The 20,748-nt window shown below is 51.4% G+C and overlaps 1 protein-coding gene across 6 annotated transcripts in view; it reads right to left on the bottom strand.

The window, feature by feature from the left end:
- Positions 1 to 20,748, bottom strand: part of LOC123996629 (phosphodiesterase 4D interacting protein) — a 106,649-nt gene that overhangs the window by 47,959 nt on the left and 37,942 nt on the right. For 5 of the 6 annotated variants that reach the window (XM_046300153.1, XM_046300150.1, XM_046300148.1 and 2 more), the window contains 4 exons: positions 19,238 to 19,354; positions 18,556 to 19,045; positions 13,525 to 13,760; positions 12,547 to 12,601 (listed from right to left, as the gene is read on the bottom strand). In XM_046300153.1, the coding sequence (XP_046156109.1) occupies positions 12,547 to 12,601; positions 13,525 to 13,760; positions 18,556 to 19,045; positions 19,238 to 19,354 (898 nt within the window). The remainder of the gene's footprint in view (positions 1 to 12,546; positions 12,602 to 13,524; positions 13,761 to 18,555; positions 19,046 to 19,237; positions 19,355 to 20,748) is intronic. The other variant, XM_046300149.1, reaches the window with a different exon arrangement.

Here is a 20,748-nt window from a genome sequence, read left to right as displayed (position 1 = left end):
TACAGGGCCAGTTCTCTCTCCTGGGCCCGGCTTTCCCACAGAGAAAATGAGAACAGAGAGTCTCTGTACAGAGGGCTGCTTTTAGACAGCATGGCCTTCCACAGGGGAGCCATTGGCCTCGCCTGGCCAGCCTTCCCCACCGAAGGCCCTCCTCCCTGGGCTAGAGAGCAGCCATCCTGGCCTTTCTGCTGCTCCCGTTCCTCCTGCTTCTCCTCCTTCACACCAGGGAGACAGTTGTTGTCCTCGTCCTCGTTGTGGGGGGTCGTCGCCGTGGCAACGCCTCTCAACTGGGTCTCTATGGTAACCAGGCAGTGCTCATTCGCTTAATGAGGTCGTGATCCCCGGAGTGGTAGGTAGGTCATGGGAAGGGGAATGTGCCAGAAAGCATGATGGAGGTAGGGAGGACTGGTCATGAGCAATCAGGTGAAAAGCAATGTAAATCCCCAGATTAGACTCAGAGACAGAGACGTGCTCACTGTATCCACAGCAGCCGCTGTGACTGTGACTAGCGCGGTCTCCTAAGCAGATTCTGACCCAGGCCAGTTTGGTCCGATACAGACAAGCCCAACAAGGTTCCAGAAATCCCAAATCTGCTGTGCAGTAATTTAGCTCAGGTGGCGTTTCCCTTCTCTTTAACCAAGTGGTCTTTCGAATGCATTTCCTCTGTCTCTGCTGTAAAGAACTACTGGTAGTGTCACTGTTTGCTGGTGGACTGGTGCAGCAGGAGGAGAGTTATTCACCACGCTGTGACTCAGTCTCACACTGCCTGAGGAGAGTAGTAGCACCTTCTCTCTTCCTGTCTGTGTCTCTCTTCCTGTCTGTCTCTCTCTATTCCTGTCTGTCTCTCTCTATTCCTGTCTGTCTCTCTCTATTCCTGTGTCTCTCTCTGTCTGTCTGTGTCTCAAATAGTTCCCTCCTTCACTCCTCTGTTTTCAAATCCAAGCTTCCAAAAACTTTTGATGGACCTCGGGAAGGAAGAGGGAGCTTCTGATCCTTCTGTTTCTTTACTCTTTCCTCCCACCAGCAGCCAAACACAACACGGATCGACCGGAAAGAGCGGTGTTTCTCTCCCAGGGAAGGAGAGATCAGAGCGGGTGTATCCCGGCCTAGGGGCTGCACTAGGAACCCACTCCAGTCAGAGGAGAGAGAAGCTCTGTGACTGAGAGGCTGACTGGTCAAACATAAAGAGTCAGATAACCCTAGTCAGCCTTCTGTGTGTTTTATAACTCAAACTGCAGCGCTGGCTCAAAAACCTGGCCCCATTCGACCCTTTGCTAAATGTTCTGTGAACCACTCTGTCTGTAGGTCCTGGAATGTGAATCTGTTTCTCAAAAAAACAATTAATGTTATATTTTATTTAAACTAACAGGATTTTTGAAGAGATAGCGCACGTCAAAAAAGGAACACAAAATGTCTCTAAAATCCACAAAAAAAACCACAAGATTAAGATCCAAAGTAGAATTCCAGGTACTGTAGTCAATGCATCCCCTTTGAAAAAGTCCAAGTGTTCAGAGAAACCACCATTGTACATGTCAGAGCCCTGATTCTCCGTAACGCTCCTGTAGTTTTACAGAATACTGAGACTGAGCTGAGCCGCCTGAGCCGCCTCTATACCAGGCTTTGCTCTTCTCTTGCTCCCGCTCTCTGATTCACTCTCTCGCTCTTCCTTTCTCTCGCTGTGTCTCTCTCTCCAACTCTCTCCCCCGGCTCTCTCTCCCCCTGCCTCTCTCTGTCTCTCTCTCGCTCTCTCTCCCCCTGCCTCTCTCTCTCCTCCCCGCTTCTCTCTCTCCTCCCCGCCTCTCTCTCTCCTCCCCGCCTCTCTCTCTCCTCCCGCTTCTCTCTCTTCCACCCGCCTCTCTCTCTCTTCCACCCGCCTCTCTCTCTCTTCCACTTCCACCCGCCTCTCTTCCACCCGCCTCTCTCTCTCTCTTCCACCCGCCTCTCTCTCTTCCACCCGCCTCTCTCTCTTCCACCCGCCTCTCTCTCTCCCACCCGCCTCTCTCTCTCCCACCCGCCTCTCTCTCTCCCACCCGCCTCTCTCCCACCCGCCTCTCTCCCCGCCTCTCTCCCCCCGCCTCTTTCTCTCTCACCCCCGCCTCTCTCTCTCCCACCCGCCTCTCTCTCTCTCTCCCCCTCTCTCTCTCTCTCTCTCTCCCACCTGCCTCTCTCCCCCCCCTCTTTCTCTCTCTCCCCCGCCTCTTTCTCTCTCTCCCCCGCCTCTTTCTCTCTCTCCCCCGCCTCTTTCTCTCTCTCCCCCCGCCTCTTTCTCTCTCTCCCCCGCCTCTTTCTCTCTCTCCCCCGCCTCTTTCTCTCTCTCCCCCGCCTCTTTCTCTCTCTCCCCCGCCTCTTTCTCTCTCTCCCCCGCCTCTTTCTCTCTCTCCCCCGCCTCTTTCTCTCTCTCCCCCGCCTCTTTCTCTCTCTCCCCCGCCTTTTCTCTCTCTCTTTTCTCTCCCCCGCCTCTTTCTCTCTCTCCCCCGCCTCTTTCTCTCTCTCCCCCGCCCTCTTTCTCTCTCTCCCCCGCCTCTTCCTCTCTCTCCCCCGCCTCTTTCTCTCTCTCCCACCGCCTCTTTCTCTCTCTCCCACCGCCTCTTTCTCTCTCTCCCCCGCCTCTTTCTCTCTCTCCCACCGCCTCTTTCTCTCTCTCCCACCGCCTCTTTCTCTCTCTCCCACCGCCTCTTTCTCTCTCTCCCACCGCCTCTTTCTCGCTCTCCCCCTGTCTCTCTCTCTCTCTCTCCACCCGCCTCTCTCTCTCCCCCGACCTCTCTCTCTCTCTCCCCCGACCTCTCTCTCTCTCCCCGACCTCTCTCTCCCCCGACCTCTCTCTCTCCCCCGACCTCTCTCTCTCCCCCGACCTCTCTCCCTCCCCCGACCTCTCTCCCTCTCCTCCCCGCCTCTCTCTCTCCCATCCACCCGCCTCTCTCTCTCTCCCCCTGTCTCTCTCTCTCTCTCTCTCCACCCGCCTCTCTCTCTCCCCCGACCTCTCTCTCTCTCTCCCCCGACCTCTCTCTCTCTCCCCCGACCTCTCTCTCTCTCCCCCGACCTCTCTCCCTCCCCCGACCTCTCTCCCTCCCCCGACCTCTCTCCCTCTCCTCCCCGCCTCTCTCTCTCCCATCCACCCGCCTCTCTCTCTCTCCCCCGCCTCTCTCCTCCCCGCCTCTCTCTCTCTCCCACCTCTCTCTCTCCCACCCTCTCTCTCTCTCTCTCCACCCGCCTCTCTCTCTCTCTCCCACCCTCTCTCTCTCTCTCTCTCCCACCCGCCTCTTTCTCTCTCTCCCACCCGCCTCTCTCTCTCTCTCCCCCGCCTCCTCTCTCTCGCCCCCCGCCTCTCTCTCTCGCCCACCCGCCTCTCTCTCCCTGTCTCTCTCTCTCCATCTCCCCCCGCCTCTCTCTCTCTCCTCCCCGCCTCTCTCTCTTTCCTCCCCGCCTCTCTCTCTCCTCCCCGCCTCTCTCTCTCCCCTCCCCCCCTCTCTCTCCCTGTCTCTCTCTCTCCATCTCTCCCTGTCTCTCTCTCTCCATCTCCCCCGCCTCTCTCTCTCTCTCTCTCTCCTCCCCGCCCTCTCTCTCCTCCCCGCCTCTCTCTCCCCCCCCCCTCTCTCTCTCTCCTCCCCGCTCTCTCTCTCTCCCCTCCCCGCCTCTCTCTCTCTCCCCACGCCCTCTCTCTCTCGCCCCGCCTCTCTCTCTCGCCCCGCTCTCTCTCTCTCTCTCTCGCCCCCCCTCTCTCTCTCTCTCCCCGCCCCGCCCCGCCTCTCTCTCTCTCCCACCCACCCGCCTCTTTCTCTTTCCCACCCACCTCTCTCTCTCCCCCCGTCTCTCTCTCTCTCCCTGTCTCCATCTCTCTGTAGCTTCAACTGCTCCTGACCCAGTTCACTGTACCATGAGGTCTTAATAACTTAACCTGATTAGTGCCCATGTCAACACCTTGCTCTGAATCCAGCACTGCAGCAAGAGCCTGAGCCATGTTACATCACACACACACACACACACACACACACGTTTTGTTCTTCTATCCTAGTGGGGAGCTAAAAATTGATTTCCAATCAAAGTCCAATTTTCTCTAACCCTAAACCTTAACCCTAACCTTAACCCTAAATCTAACCTTAACCCTCACCTTAACCCATAACCCTAACCATAACCCTAACCACTAATCCCTACCCTTACCGTAACTCTAATTCTAACCTAACCCCTAAGCTTATAATAGCCTTTGTCCTCATGGGGATGTGGGACATGTCCCCACGAGGGAGAATTTTGAGTCCCCACAAAGATAGAAAAACCAACCCACACTCTAATACTCTCACGCACACACACGCACAAGGGAATCAAACCAATACAAATCCCCTCTTTTTTCTCACTCAATTACGGGCTCATCCTAAATGAGTCGACTGGCACTAAAACACATTTAAGTCCTCCGTATCTGGTTGGCCAGCTGTGGAGCATACTGCAGCTCTATCTATCTCTCTCTTTCATGAGAGTGGGAGAGGCACCTCTAACTACCCACAATGCAATGCCTGGCCCTGCTCTCAACCCTGTAAGGAAACAACAACTCTAGGGGAAAGTGTCCTCCAAATCACAATCTCCACATTTTTGCTTCAAATGAGAAGAAGAAGAAAATAAATCTGGGCCACAGTTACGGCTACCGTGTGCTTAGTGTATATCGCCCCAACGCCCTGGCATGGCACAGAGGTTGCTTTCTATGCTGACTCAGATGCTGTGGTCTGTGTAGGGGCCTGGGAGCAATCTGTCATAACATTAAATAACATAAAACCATGACGCCGACAGAGATGGCCGCCTCGCTTCGCGTTCTTAGGAAACTATGCGGTATTTTGTTTTTTTAATGTATTATTTCTTATTACTTACTTACAACTTATAAGAGCAACGTCAACTTACCAACATTATGACCAGGAATAGGACTTTCCCGAAGCGGATCCTCTGTTTGGTCCACCACCCAAGACAATGGATCGAATCCCAGCAGGCGACCCAAAACAAAGCCTTCCCCAGCCCTTCTTTCGGCAAATCTGACCACAACTCCATTTTGTTGCTCCAAGCCTATAGACAGAAACTAAAACAGGAAGCGCCCATACTCAGGTCTGTACAACGCTGGTCCGACCAATCTGATTCCACGCTTCAAGACTGCTTCGATCACGTGGACTGGGATATGTTCCGGATGGCATCGAACAACAACATTGATGTATATGCTGATTCGGTGAGCGAGTTTATTAGCAAGTGCATTGGTGATGTTGTACCCACAGCAACTATTAAAACCTTCCCCAACCAGAAACCGTGGATTTTTGGCAGCATTCGCGCAAAACTGAAAGCGCGAACCACTGCTTTTAATCATGGTAAGGAGTCCAGAAACATGACCAAATACAAACAGTGTAGCTATTCCCTCCGCAAGGCAATCAAACAAGCTAACCGTCAGTATAGAGACAAAGTAGAGTCGCAATTCAACGGCTCAGACACGAGACGTAAGTGGCAGGGTCTACAGTCAATCACAGGTTACAAGAAGAAAACCAGCCCCGTCGCGGACACCGACGTCTTGCTCCCAGACAAACTAAACAACTTATTTGTTCGCTTTGAGGACAATACAGTGCCACTGACACGGCCCGCTACCAAAACCTGCGGGCTCTCCTTCACTGTAGGCAATGTGAGTGAAACATGTAAAACCGGCGCCGACTGAGATGGCCGCCTCGCTTCGCGTTCCTAGGAAACTATGCAGTTTTTTGTTTTTTTACGTGTTATTTCTTACATTAGTACCCCAGGTCATCTTAGGTTTCATTACATACAGTCGAGAAGAACTACTGAATATAAGATCAGCGTCAACTCACCATCAGTACGACCAAGAATATGTTTTCCGCGACGCGGATCCTGTGTTCTGCCTTACAAACAGGACAACGGAATGGATCGCATGCAGCGACCCAAAAAAACGACTCCGAAAAAGAGGGAAACGAGGCGGTGTTCTGGTCAGACTCCGAAAAAGGGCACATCGCGCACCACTTCCCAGCATTCTTCTTGCCAATGTCCAGTCTCTTGACAACAAGGTTGACGAAATCCGAGCAAGGGTGGCATTCCAGAGGGACATCAGAGACTGCAACGTTCTCTGCTTCACGGAAACATGGCTTACTGGGAAGACGCTATCCAGGGCGGTGCAGCCAACGGGTTTCTCCACACATCGCGCCGACAGAAACATACATCTCTCTGGTAAGAAGAGTGGCGGGGGCGTATGCCTCATGACTAACGGGACATGGTGTGATGAAGGAAACATACAGGAACTCAAATCCTTCTGTTCACCTGATTTAGAATTCCTCACAATCAAATGTAGACCGCATTATCTTCCAAGAGAATTCTCTTCGATTATAATCACAGCCGTATATATCCCCCCCAAGCAGACACATCGATGGCTCTGAACGAACTTTATTTAACTCTTTGCAAACTGGAAACCATTTATCCGGAGGCTGCATTCATTGTAGCTGGGGATTTTAACAAAGCTAATCTGCAAAAAAGACTCCCTAAATTTTATCAGCATATCGATTGCGCAACCAGGGGTGGTAAAACCTTGGATCATTGTTACTCTAACTTCCGCGACGCATATAAGGCCCTGCCCCGCCCCCCCTTTCGGGAATGCTGACCACGACTCCATTTTGCTGATCCCTGCCTACAGGCAGAAGCTAAAACAAGAGGCTCCCATGCTGAGGTCTGTCCAACGCTGGTCAGACCAAGCTGACTCTACACTCCAAGACTGCTTCCATCACGTGGACTGGGACATGTTTCGTATTGCGTCAGATGGAAATATTGACGAATACGCTGATTCGGTGTGCGAGTTCATTAGAACGTGCGTCGAAGATGTCGTTCCCATAGCAACGATAAAAACATTCCCAAACCAGAAACTGTGGATTGATGGCAGCATTCGCGTGAAACTGTAAGCGCGAACCACTGCTTTTAATCAGGGCAAAGTGTCTGGTAACATGTCCGAATATAAACAATGCAGCTATTCCCTCCGCAAGGCTATTAAACAAGCTAAGCGTCAGTACAGAGACAAAGTGGAATCTCAATTCAATGGCTCAGACACAAGAGGCATGTGGCAGGGTCTACAGTCAATCACGGACTACAAGAAGAAACCCGGCCCAGTCACGGACCAGGATGTCTTGCTCCCAGGCAGACTAAATAACTTTTTTGCCCGCTTTGAGGACAATACAGTGCCACTGACACGGCCTGCAACGGAAACATGCGGTCTCTCCTTCACTGCAGCCGAGGTGAGTAAGACATTTAAACGTGTTAACCCTCGCAAGGCTGCAGGCCCAGACGGCATCCCCAGCCGCGCCCTCAGAGCATGCGCAGACCAGCTGGCCGGTGTGTTTACGGACATATTCAATCAATCCCTATACCAGTCTGCTGTTCCCACATGCTTCAAGAGGGCCACCATTGTTCCTGTTCCCAAGAAAGCTAAGGTAACTGAGCTAAACGACTACCGCCCCGTAGCACTCACTTCCGTCATCATGAAGTGCTTTGAGAGACAAGTCAAGGACCATATCACCTCCACCCTACCTGACACCCTCCAAGACCCACTCCAATTTGCTTACCGCCCAAATAGGTCCACAGACGATGCAATCTCAACCACACTGCACACTGCCCTAACCCACCTGGACAAGAGGAATACCTATGTGAGAATGCTGTTCATCGACTACAGCTCGGCATTCAACACCATAGTACCCTCCAAGCTCGTCATCAAGCTCGAGACCCTGGGTCTCGACCCCGCCCTGTGCAACTGGGCACTGGACTTCTTGACGGGCCGCCCCCAGGTGGTGAGGGTAGGCAACAACATCTCCTCCCCGCTGATCCTCAACACGGGGCCCCACAAGGGTGCGTTCTGAGCCCTCTCCTGTACTCCCTGTTCACCCACGACTGCGTGGCCACGCACGCTCCAACTCAATCATCAAGTTTGCGGACGACACAACAGTGGTAGGCTTGATTACCAACAACGACGAGACGGCCTACAGGGAGGAGGTGAGGGCCCTCGGAGTGTGGTGTCAGGAAAATAACCTCACACTCAACGTCAACAAAACTAAGGAGATGATTGTGGACTTCAGGAAACAGTAGAGGGAACACCCCCTTATTCACATCGATGGAACAGTAGTGGAGAGGGTAGCTAGTTTTAAGTTCCTCGGCATACACATCACAGACAAACTGAATTGGTCCACTCACACTGACAGCGTCGTGAAGAAGGCGCAGCAGCGCCTCTTCAACCTCAGGAGGCTGAAGAAATTCGGCTTGTCACCAAAAGCACTCACAAACTTCTACAGATGCACAATCGAGAGCATCCTGGCGGGCTGTATCACCGCCTGGTACGGCAACTGCTCCGCCCTCAACCGTAAGGCTCTCCAGAGGGTAGTGAGGACTGCACAACGCATCACCGGGGGCAAACTACCTGCCCTCCAGGACACCGACACCACCCGATGTCACAGGAAGGCCATAAAGATCATCAAGGACATCAACCACCCGAACCACTGCCTGTTCACCCCGCTATCATCCAGAAGGCGAGGTCAGTACAGGTGCATCAAAGCTGGGACCGAGAGACTGAAAAACAGCTTCCATCTCAAGGCCATCAGACTGTTAAACAGCCACCACTAACATTGAGTGGCTGCTGCCAACACACTGTCATTGACACTGACCCAACTCCAGCCACTTTAATAATGGGAATTAATGGGAAATGATGTAAATATATCACTAGCCACTTTAAACAATGCTACCTTATATAATGTTACTTACCCTACATTATTCATCTCATATGCATATGTATATACTGTACTCTACATCATCGACTGCATCCTTATGTAATACATGTATCACTAGCCACTTTGTTTACTTTGTCTACACACTCATCTCATATGTATATACTGTACTCGATACCATCTACTGTATGCTGCTCTGTAACATCACTCATTCATATATCCTTATGTACATATTCCTTATCCCCTTACACTGTGTATAAGACAGTAGTTTTGGAATTGTTAGTTAGATTACTTGTTGGTTATCACTGCATTGTCGGAACTAGAAGCACAAGCATTTCGCTACACTCGCATTAACATCTGCTAACCATGTGTATGTGACAAATCAAATTTGATTCGATTTGATTTGATTTGACCCTCGCAAGGCTGCCGGCCCAGACGGCATCCCTAGCCACGTCCTCAGAGCATGTGCAGACCAGCTGGCTGGTGTGTTTAAGGACATATTCAATCAATCCCTATCCCAGTCTGCTGTTCCCACATGCTTCAAGGGGGCCACCATTGTTCCTGTTCCCAAGAAAGCTAAGGTAACTGAGCTAAATGACTATCGCCCCGTAGCACTCACTTCCGTAATCATGAAGTGCTTTGAGAGACTAGTCAAGGATCATATCACCTCCACCCTACCTGATACCCTAGACCCACTCCAATTTGCTTACCACCCCGATAGGTCCACAGACGACGCAATCACAATCACACTGCACACTGCCCTAACCCATCTGGACAAGAGGAATACCTATGTAAAAATGCTGTTCATCGATTACAGCTCAGCATTTAACTCCATAGTACCCTCCAAACTCGTAATTAAGCTCGAGAGCCTGGGTCTAAACCCCGCCCTGTGCAACTGGGTCCTGAACTTTCTGATGGGCCACCCCCAGGTGGTGAGGGTAGGTTACAACATCTCCACCCTGTTGATCCTCAACACTGGACCCCCACAGGGGTGCGTTCTGAGCCCTCTCCTGTACTCCCTGTTCACCCACGACTCAATCATCAAGTTTGCAGACGACACTACAGTGGTGGGCTTGATTACCAACAATGACGAGACGGCCTACAGGGAGGAGGTGAGGGCTCTTGGAGTGTGGTGTCAGGAAAATAACCTCACACTCAACGTCAACAAAACAAAGGAGATGATCGTGGACTTCAGGAAACAGCAGAGGGAGCACCCCTCTAACCACATCAACGGGACAGTAGTGGAGGAGGTGGAAAGTTGTAAGTTCCTCGGCGTACACAAACTGAAATGGTCTACCCACACAGACAGTGTGGTGAAAAAGGCACAGCAGTGCCTCTTCAACCTCAGGAGGCTGAAGAAATGTGGCTTGTCACCAAAAACACTCAAACTTTTACAGGTGCACAATCGAGAGCATCCTGTCGGGCTGTATCACCGCCTGGTACGGCAACTGCTCCGCCCACAACCTCAAGACTCTCCAGAGGGTAGTGAGGTCTGCACAACGCATCACCGGGGGAAAACTACCTGCCTTCCAGGACACCTACACCACCCGATGTCACAGGAAGGCCATAAAGATCATCAAGGACATCAACCACCCGAGCCACTGCCTGTTCACCTCGCTATCATGCAGAAGGCGAGGTCAGTACAGGTCCATCAAAGCTGGGACCGAGAGTCAGCTTCTATCTCAAGGCCATCAGACTGTTAAACAGCCATCACTAACATTGAGCGTCTGCTGCCAACATACTAACTCAAATCTCAAGCCACTTTAATAATTAAAAATTGGATGTAATAAATGTATCACTAGTCACTTTAAACAATGCCAACAATATAATGTTCATATACCCTACATTACTCATCTCATATGTATATACTGTACTCTATACCATCTACTGCATCTTGCCTATGCCGTTCAGCCATCGCTCACCCATATATGTACATATTCCTATTCACTCCTTTAATTTTAATTTAATTTTACCTTTATTTAACCAGGCAAGTCAGTTAAGAACAAATTCTTATTTTCAATGAGGTCCTGGGAACAGGTTAACTGCCTGTTCAGGGGCAGAACGACAGATTTGTACCTTGTCAGCTCGGGGGTTTGAACTCGCAACCTTCCGGTTACTAGTCCAACGCTCTAACCACTAGGCTACGCTGCCACCCTTTACACTTGTGTGTATAAGGTAGTTGAAATTGTTATATTACTGCATGGTCAGAACTAGAAGCACAAGCCTTTCGCTACACTTGCATTAACATCTGCTAACCATTTGTACGTGACCAATAAAATTAGATTTGATTTGACATCCTATTCCCTATAGTGACAATTAAGCATTGCATTATATATATATATACTGTAGGTCAAAAGTAGTGCAGTATATAAGGAATATGACATTATTGTCATCTCACATCTCAGCAGCCTGAGAAGCCACTGCTTCAGATGAGGGAAAAGAAGACTGCTCTTTTAGCAATCACCAAAGAGCAAGAAAGACTAACTGGCTGACCCTCTAACTGGCTGACCCTCTAACTGGCTGACCCTCTAACTGGCTGACCCTCTAACTGGTTGACCCTCTAACTGGTTGACCCTCTAACTGGTTGACCCTCTAACAGGCTGACCCTCTAACAGGCTGCCCCTCTAACAGGTTGCCCCTCTAACTGGTTGCCCCTCTAACTGGTTGCCCCTCTAACTGGTTGCCCCTCTAACTCTATGTAATCAGATGTCCCCAGATACCAGGGCTTTCCAGGTGACAGCCTGAGGACTATGTCACAGCTCAGAGATACAGTTCACCAGAGGACCATGCAAGCAGACACAGGAATACAATGTTTGTCAGGTGCTGCTCATTGTGTGTGTGTGTGTGTGGGGGGGGGGGGGTTCTCTCTCCCTCTCTTGTGCTCACACACACTTTCTCTGAGTCTGAACCCAAACAGAGGACAGCGTGAATCTTCACGGACAACTGACCTCATGCCCAGACCCCTGTGACCTGGTCAACTGGCAAATACACACACACACACACACACACACACACACACACACACACACACACACACACACACACACACACACACACACACAGCGAGAGAGAGGCATGATGGGAAGGAGATAAAGAGGGCACCTTATCAAATCTCCCGTGGCGATCTGAGGCTGTTGCCATGGCAATCATAGCTACGCAGAGGGAGGGCAGTGGGTTCATCCAATCACAACGCTCCTCATCAATCACTGTCCCCATGGGGCTGGTTAGCACTGGTGACATCATACAGCATGGCCCTGACTCAACGTGTTAGCATTAACGCTAATGTGGCTAACGCTATAAAAACCAGCCACGTTGAACATGTCCACCAGCATGAGGGGGTAAAGGATTAAAGAGGGTGAGCGAAAAAATGAGAAGCAGAGAAATATGGTGGATAGACACAGTGAGGGAAATGAAGGAGATGGAGAGATCTGCCTTTCACTCCTACAAAGACAGCCACAGTGGGTTATTGGATTGGGATCTGATGTCGTTAGAGACATGAGCAACTGATAGATCTCCATCTCTATTGATCGTCACTGCCTCCTGTCTAACGTGCTGGTCCTGCCAGTGAGTTAATCAGACTGATTGATCGTCTGTGTGGATCACTGATCGAGTGACAAACAAAAACACTGTATTACCCCCCTGGAGGACACAGGCCCCCAAACAACAATCAATATTTTCCAACTGCCAAAATGTCCAGACATACAGCAACGTCAACAACCACAACACACAGAGATTACACTGCTAATGATTTAATGCTGTTGCATTGATGCCATACTGTTGCAAACACAGACATATGCACACACACACAAACTGGCAGACGTACCGTATGGCGAGCAGCTCTGTGCCAGTCTTGTCGTCAGGAATCTTGGGATGGTCTCCTGAAGAGAGGGGATGAGAGAGGAGAGAGACATTACATCTATGTGGTCAGTAAACACACAGGTCCATCACACATACAAGGTCACGCACTGTAAACTCTCCTTCCAGACTCACATCAAACATCTCCAATCCAAAGTTAAATCTAGAATTGGCTTCCTATTTCGCAACAAAGCATCCTTCACTCATGCTGCCAAACATACCCTCGTAAAACTGACCATCCTACCGATCCTCAACTACGGCGATGTCATTTACAAAATAGCCTCCAACACCCTACTCAACAAACTGGATGCAGTCTATCACAGTGCCATCCGTTTTGTCACCAAAGCCTCATATTCTACCCACCATTGCGACCTGTACACTCTCGTTGAATGGCCCTCACTTCATACTCGTCGCCAAACCCACTGGTTCCAGGTCATCTACAAGACCCTGTTAGGTAAATGTATTTATTTTTAAATGTATTTATTGGATTTATTTTGCTCCTTTGCACCCCAGTATTTCTACTTTGCACATTCTTCCACTGCAAATCTACAATTTCAGTGTTTTACTTGCTATATTGTATTCACTTTGCCACCATGGCCTTTTAATTGCCTTTACCTCCCTTATCTCACCTCATTTGCTCACATTGTATATAGACTTGTCTTTGTACTTGTCTTGTTATTGATTGTATGTTTGTTTTACTCCATGTGTAACTCTGTGTTGTTGTATGTGTCGAACTGCTTTGCTTTATCTTGGTCGCAGTTGTAAATGAGAACTTGTACTCAACTTGCCTACCTGGTTAAACAAAGGTAAAATAAAAATGTAATAAATAAAGAATATTAGGTAGCTGTAATCCTATGTGCATTGTGCCATTGTGTCCTTTTGTGTCCATTAAGTGCTATTTGTGTGCCATCGTGCATTTGTCATGTGTTTTCTCCTCTCCACTCACGTCCGCTGATCTTGGTGCTGACTCTCTGTGCCAGGGCGCTGCTCTGTGCCAGCTGTTCTCTGAAGCTCTGGCCCATGTAGTAGTCTATGTCGTTGGCACGAAGCAGCTCCTCAAAGGCCTTGGTGGTGTCACCCAGGTGCTGGGTCAAGATGTGGCACACCCCGCGCCCCTCACGCATCCTCTGGCGCAGGTGGGACAGTTCACGGGCCTGGGCCTGGATAAGAGTGTTAAACTTCCTACAAAGAGACAGACAGAAGGTGAAGGAAGAGTCAATAGGAGGTGGTGGACTAGGTGTGGTGGTGGTGGACCAGGTGTGGTGGTGGTGGTGGACCAGGTGTGGTGGTGGTGGACCAGGTGTGGTGGTGGTGGACCAGGTGTGGTGGTGGTGGTGGTGGACTAGATGTGGTGGACTAGGTGTGGTGGTGGTGGTGGACCAGGTGTGGTGGTGGTGGACCAGGTGTGGTGGTAGACCAGGTGTGGTGGTGGTGGACCAGGTGTGGTGGTGGTGGACTAGATGTGGTGGTGATGGACCAGGTGTGGTGGACTAGGTGTGGCGGTGGTGGACTAGGTGTGGTGGTGGTGGACTAGGTGTGGTTGTGGTGGACTAGGTGTGGTGGTGGTTGTGGTGGACTAGGTGTGGTGGACTAGGTGTGGTGGACTAGATGTGGTGGTGGTGGTGGACCAGGTGTGGTGGTGGTGGACCAGGTGTGGTGGTAGACCAGGTGTGGTGGTGGTGGACCAGGTGTGGTGGACAAGGTGTGGCGGTGGTGGACTAGGTGTGGTGGTGGACCAGGTGTGGTGGACTAGGTGTGGTGGTGGTGGTTGTGGTGGACTAGGTGTGGTGGTGATGGACTAGGTGTGGTGGACTAGGTGTGGAGGGGTGGTGGTGAACTAGGTGTGGTGGTGGACAAGGTGTGGTTGTGGTGGTGGACTAGGTGTGGTGGTGGTGGTGGTGGACTAGGTGTGGTGGTGGTGGTGGTGGACCAGGAATGGTGGTGGTGGTGGACCAGGTGTGGTGGTGGTGGTGGTGGACTAGGTGTGGTGGACTAGGTGTGGTGGTGGACCAGGTGTGGTGGTGGTGGTGGACTAGGTGTGGTGGTGATGGACCAGGTGTGGTGGACTAGGTGTGGTTGTGGTGGACTAGGTGTGGTGGTGGTTGTGGTGGACTAGGTGTGGTGGACTAGGTGTGGTGGACTAGGTGTGGTGGTGGTGGACTAGGTGGTGGTGGTGGTGGACCAGGTGTGGTGGTGGTGGTGGACCAGGTGTGGTGGTAGACCAGGTGTGGTGGTGGTGGACCAGGTGTGGTGGACAAGGTGTGGCGGTGGTGGACTAGGTGTGGTGGTAGACCAGGTGTGGTGGACTAGGTGTGGTGGACTAGGTGTGGTGGTGATGGACTAGGTGTGGTGGTAGACTAGGTGTGGTGGTGGTGGTGGACTAGGTGTGGTGGACTAGGTGTGGTGGTGGTGGACCAGGTGTGGTGGTGGTGGACCAGGTGTGGTGGTGGTGGACTAGATGTGGTGGACTAGGTGTGGTGGTGGTGGTGGTGGTGGACTAGGTGTGGTGGTGATGGACCAGGTGTGGTGGACTAGGTGTGGCGGTGGTGGACTAGGTGTGGTGGTGGTGGACTAGGTGTGGTGGTGGTGGACTAGGTGTGGTGGTGGTGGTGGACTAGGTGTGGTTGTGGTGGACTAGGTGTGGTGGTGGTTGTGGTGGACTAGGTGTGGTGGACTAGGTGTGGTGGACTAGATGTGGTGGTGGTGGTGGACCAGGTGTGGTGGTGGTGGACCAGGTGTGGTGGTAGACCAGGTGTGGTGGTGGTGGACCAGGTGTGGTGGACAAGGTGTGGCGGTGGTGGACTAGGTGTGGTGGTGGACCAGGTGTGGTGGACTAGGTGTGGTGGTGGTGGTTGTGGTGGACTAGGTGTGGTGGACTAGGTGTGGTGGTGATGGACTAGGTGTGGTGGTAGACTAGGTGTGGTGGACTAGGTGTGGAGGGGTGGTGGTGAACTAGGTGTGGTGGTGGACAAGGTGTGGTTGTGGTGGTGGACTAGGTGTGGTGGTGGTGGTGGTGGACTAGGTGTGGTGGTGGTGGTGGTGGACCAGGATGGTGGTGGTGGTGGTGGTGGACCAGGTGTGGTGGTGGTGGTGGACCAGGGATGGTGGTGGTGGTGGTGGTGGACCAGGTGTGGTGGTGGTGGTGGTGGTGGTGGTGGTGGTGGACTAGGTGTGGTGGACTAGGTGTGGTGGTGGACCAGGTGTGGTGGTGATGGACCAGGTGTGGTGGACTAGGTGTGGTGGTGATGGACCAGGTGTGGTGGACTAGGTGTGGTTGTGGTGGACTAGGTGTGGTGGTGGTTGTGGTGGACTAGGTGTGGTGGACTAGGTGTGGTGGACTAGGTGTGGTGGTGGTGGACTAGGTGTGGTGGTGGTGGTGGACCAGGTGTGGTGGTGGTGGTGGACCAGGTGTGGTGGTAGACCAGGTGTGGTGGTGGTGGACCAGGTGTGGTGGACAAGGTGTGGCGGTGGTGGACTAGGTGTGGTGGTGGACTAGGTGTGGTGGTAGACCAGGTGTGGTGGACTAGGTGTGGTGGTGATGGACTAGGTGTGGTGGTAGACTAGGTGTGGTGGTGGTGGTGGACTAGGTGTGGTGGACTAGGTGTGGTGGTGGTGGTGGTGGACCAGGAATGGTGGTGGTGGTAGTGGTGGACTAGGTGTGGTGGTGGACTAGGTGTGGTGGTGATGGTGGACTAGGTGTGGTGGTGGACTAAGGGTTTCAACCTCTCTTTCATATCGTCTGAGATCCCCAAGGATTGGAAAGCTGCCGCAGTCATCCCCCTCTTCAAAGGGGGAGACACCCTGGACCCAAACTGTTATAGACCTATATCCATCCTGCCCTGCCTATCTAAGGTCTTCGAAAGCCAAGTCAACAAACAGGTCACTGACCATCTCGAATCCCACCGTACCTTCTCCGCTGTGCAATCTGGTTTCCGAGCCGGTCACGGGTGCACCTCAGCTACACTCAAGGTACTAAACGATATCAAAACCGCCATCGATAAAAAACAGTACTGTGCAGCCGTCTTCATCGACCTCGCCAAGGCTTTCGACTCTGTCAATCACTATATTCTTATCGGCAGACTCAATAGCCTCGGTTTTTCGGATGACTGCCTTGCCTGGTTCACCAATTACTTTGCAGACAGAGTTCAGTGTGTCAAATCGGAGGGCATGCTGTCTGGTCCTCTGGCAGTCTCTATGGGGGTGCCACAGGGTTCAATTCTCGGGCCGACTCTTTTCTCTGTATATATCAATGATGTTGCTCTTGCTGCTGGCGATTCCCTAATCCACCTCTACGCAGACGACACCATTCTATATACTTTTGGCCCGTCATTGGACACTGTGCTATCTAACCTCCAAACGAGCTTCAATGCCATACAGCACTCCTTCCGTGGCCTCCAACTGCTCTTAAACGCGAGTAAAACCAAATGCATGCTTTTCAACCGATCGCTGCCTGCACCCGCATGCCCGACTAGCATCACCACCCTGGATGGTTCCGACCTTGAATATGTGGACATCTATAAGTACCTAGGTGTCTGGCTAGACTGCAAACTCTCCTTCCAGACTCACATCAAACATCTCCAATCGAAAATCAAATCAAGAGTCGGCTTTCTATTCCGCAACAAAGCCTCCTTCACTCACGCCGCCAAGCTTACCCTAGTAAAACTGACTATCCTACCGATCCTCGACTTCGGCGATGTCATCTACAAAATTGCTTCCAACACTCTACTCAGCAAACTGGATGCAGTCTATCACAGTGCCATCCGTTTTGTCACTAAAGCACCTTATATACCACCCACCACTGCGACTTGTATGCTCTAGTCGGCTGGCCCTCACTACATATTCGTCGCCAGACCCACTGGCTCCAGGTCATCTACAAGTCCATGCTAGGTAAAGCTCCGCCTTATCTCAGTTCACTGGTCACGATGGCAACACCCATCCGTAGCACGCGCTCCAGCAGGTGTATCTCACTGATCATCCCTAAAGCCAACACCTCATTTGGCCGCCTTTCGTTCCAGTACTCTGCTGCCTGTGACTGGAACGAACTGCAAAAATCGCTGAAGTTGGAGACTTTTATCTCCCTCACCAACTTCAAACATCAGCTATCCGAGCAGCTAACCGATCGCTGCAGCTGTACATAGTCTATTGGTAAATAGCCCACCCATTTTCACCTACCTCATTCCCATACTGTTTTTATACTGTTTTTTATTTATTTACTTTTCTGCTCTTTTGCACACAAATATCTCTACCTGTACATGACCATCTGATCATTTGTCACTCCAGTGTTAATCTGCAAAATTGTATTATTTGCCTACCTCCTCATGCCTTTTGCACACATTGTATATAGACTGCCCATTTTTTTCTACTGCGTTATTGACTTGTTAATTGTTTACTCCATGTGTAACTCTGTGTTGTCTGTTCACACTGCTATGCTTTATTTTGGCCAGGTCGCAGTTGCAAATGAGAACTTGTTCTCAACTAGCCTACCTGGTAAAAAAAAAAAAAAGGGTGGTGGTGGTGGTGGTGGCACTAGGTGTGGTGGTGGTGGTGGCGGTGGACTAGGTGTGGTGGTGGTGGTGGTGGCACTAGGTGTGGTGGTGGTGGTGGTGGCACTAGGTGTGGTGGCGGTGATGGTATACTAGGTGTGGTGGTGGCACTAGGTGTGGTGGTGGTGGTGGTGGCACTAGGTGTGGTGGTGGCACTAGGTGTGGTGGTGGTGGTGGTGGCACTAGGTGTGGTGGTGGTGGTGGTGGCACTAGGTGTGGTGGTGGTGGACTAGGTGTGGTGGTGGTGGTGGTGGTGGTGGTGGACTAGGTGTGGTGGTGGTGGTGGTGGACTAGGTGTGGTGGTGGTGGACTAGGTGTGGTGGTGTTGGTGGACTAGGTGTGGTGGTGTTGGTGGACTAGGTGTGGTGGTGTTGGTGGACTAGGTGTGGTGGTGGTGGTGGACTAGGAGTGGTGGTGGTGGTGGCACTACTTACCCCGGCCCAGGCCAGCTGGTAGCCTTGCCCTCCTCGGTGGGTGTTGGGGTCCCTTTGCCCTTTCTCAGCTGGTCCTCCAGGGCTCCCACGCGGGACACCAGCTCCTGGAGGTCCTTGTCAGGTTTGGGGTGGCGCGGCGAGGGCCCCAGACCACCACCAGACGACTCCCATCCCTCGTCCTCCTCTGGGCCGCTCTGTGAGGGCGAGGCCTGGAACTGGACTCCCCAGTTGACCTTGCGGGGGATGGAGGGGCCAATGGAGAGTTCGCTGGAGGTGGAAAGAGAGCGCAGGCGGCCCTGGAGGCTCCGGATCACTGTCTGAGAGCGGGAGAGCTGGGAGCGAAGGTCCTCAACCAATCGCTGGAGAGATGTCATGTTGTCAGCCTCTGTGGTTGATGTTGGAGGACCGACCTTCCCAGGATGCACAGTGCCTGACCACCACTGAGAGCCACCGCACTCCAGAGACGTGCACATCTCTAGATCGTCAAACTCTGAGAGGAATAGAGGGGGATGTGGGTGAGACAACTGATATGCTGCCCTCTTGTGGTTTTACTAAACCATTACAGATTGTTTTGATCTCACAAAAACCCTCAAGTGTGGCAGAGTACAACAGTACTTCAGTGTAAAGATGACCTGCAGGTGTTTGTCGTGTTAAGGACATAGAGTAATAGTAAATGCTGTACCTGGGCTGCTGGTCTCCTCCCTGTTAGCCTCATTCTCACTGCGGCCACACGTCTCATAACCCATATCCTGGAGATCCACCTGGACCTGCTTACTGTCCTGCTGCACTGATGTCTCTGCTGGAGGGACAGAGAGAGAGACAGGGACAGAGACAGGGACAGAGACAGAGACAGAGAAAGAGAGAGCGAGAGAGCGAGAGAGACAGAGAGCAAAAGCGAGAGAGAGAGAGAGCGAAAGAGAGAGAGATACATTAGAATAGTTATTGCATGTAGAATATTACTGTATGTGTGATAGACAGACAGGGTGTATGTGTGGTAAGGGTGTATGTGTGATGACGATGTATGTGGGATGAGGGTGTATGTGGGATGAGGGTGTATGTGTGGTCAGGCTGTATGTGGGATGAGGGTGTATGTGTGGTCAGGCTGTATGTGGGATGAGGGTGTATGTGGGAAGAGGGTGTATGTGTGGTCAGGCTGTATGTGTGATGAGGGTGTATGTGGGATGAGGGTGTATGTGTGGTCAGGCTGTATGTGTGATGAGGGTGTATGTGGGATGAGGGTGTATGTGTGGTCAGGCTGTATGTGTGATGAGGGTGTATGTGGGATGAGGGTGTATGTGTGGTCAGGCTGTATGTGGGATGAGGGTGTATGTGTGGTCAGGCTGTATGTGTGATGAGGGTGTATGTGGAATGAGGGTGTATGTGGGAAGAGGGTGTATGTGGGAAGAGGGTGTATGTGTGATGTCATGACGTTGACCTGGGGGTAGGTTTATGACAGTCATAAATACCTCTCGCCCCCTTCTTCCTCTCTCTACCCTACTGATATGACATTTGAAAACCCCTTGGTTAACATAGATATTCTGGGAACATCAGAAGGTGGGGGGAAATTAACTATATTCTGGTAAATTGACCAATTGAATATGATGTCAGTTCGGTTGTCATCTGAGACATTCTCATCAATGATACGATGCCATAAACTCTACAGTGGAAAGTCTACACATCAGAGTTATCAGATTCACATGGAATTGTTGTTCAATTTAAATGTTTGAATGTGAAATTATTCGTGATGGGATGAAATGTGATTTTAGCTTCTAAAATGTGAGAATTCAGTTTTCATGAGTGAATTAGGCCCGACTCAGTGGCCCGCCCACATGAAGAGACATAAGTTGTAAACTATGAAACACACCCCTTTCCTCCCTCCACTACAATATAACCTTCTGTTCCAAAGATGTCAGGACGACGGTCCGATGTCAGAATGGTTCAGATAATAACTACAGAACAAAGCCAACATCAGCGTGAGCTTTGGTAGCGAATGGTATGAACTTTGAACTCGTATTCACTACAGAAGTGATACCTCCCTTAGCCTTTGAGTTAGCAACAGCAGCTGCAAATGAGGGTTAGGAAGGAACAGACAGAGTATCCCGTCTATCACACAACGACGTTACTACATTGTATCCAATTGACCACCAGAGACATTCTTCAAAGGACAAAGGACTCGGTTTGGCAACACGGCCT

This window comes from Oncorhynchus gorbuscha, linkage group LG15 (assembly GCF_021184085.1).
Source record: "Oncorhynchus gorbuscha isolate QuinsamMale2020 ecotype Even-year linkage group LG15, OgorEven_v1.0, whole genome shotgun sequence".
Taxonomy (NCBI): Eukaryota; Metazoa; Chordata; class Actinopteri; order Salmoniformes; family Salmonidae; genus Oncorhynchus; species Oncorhynchus gorbuscha.
Note: the sequence above shows the minus strand (reverse complement) of the source record. Positions and strands in the feature narration are given on the sequence as shown.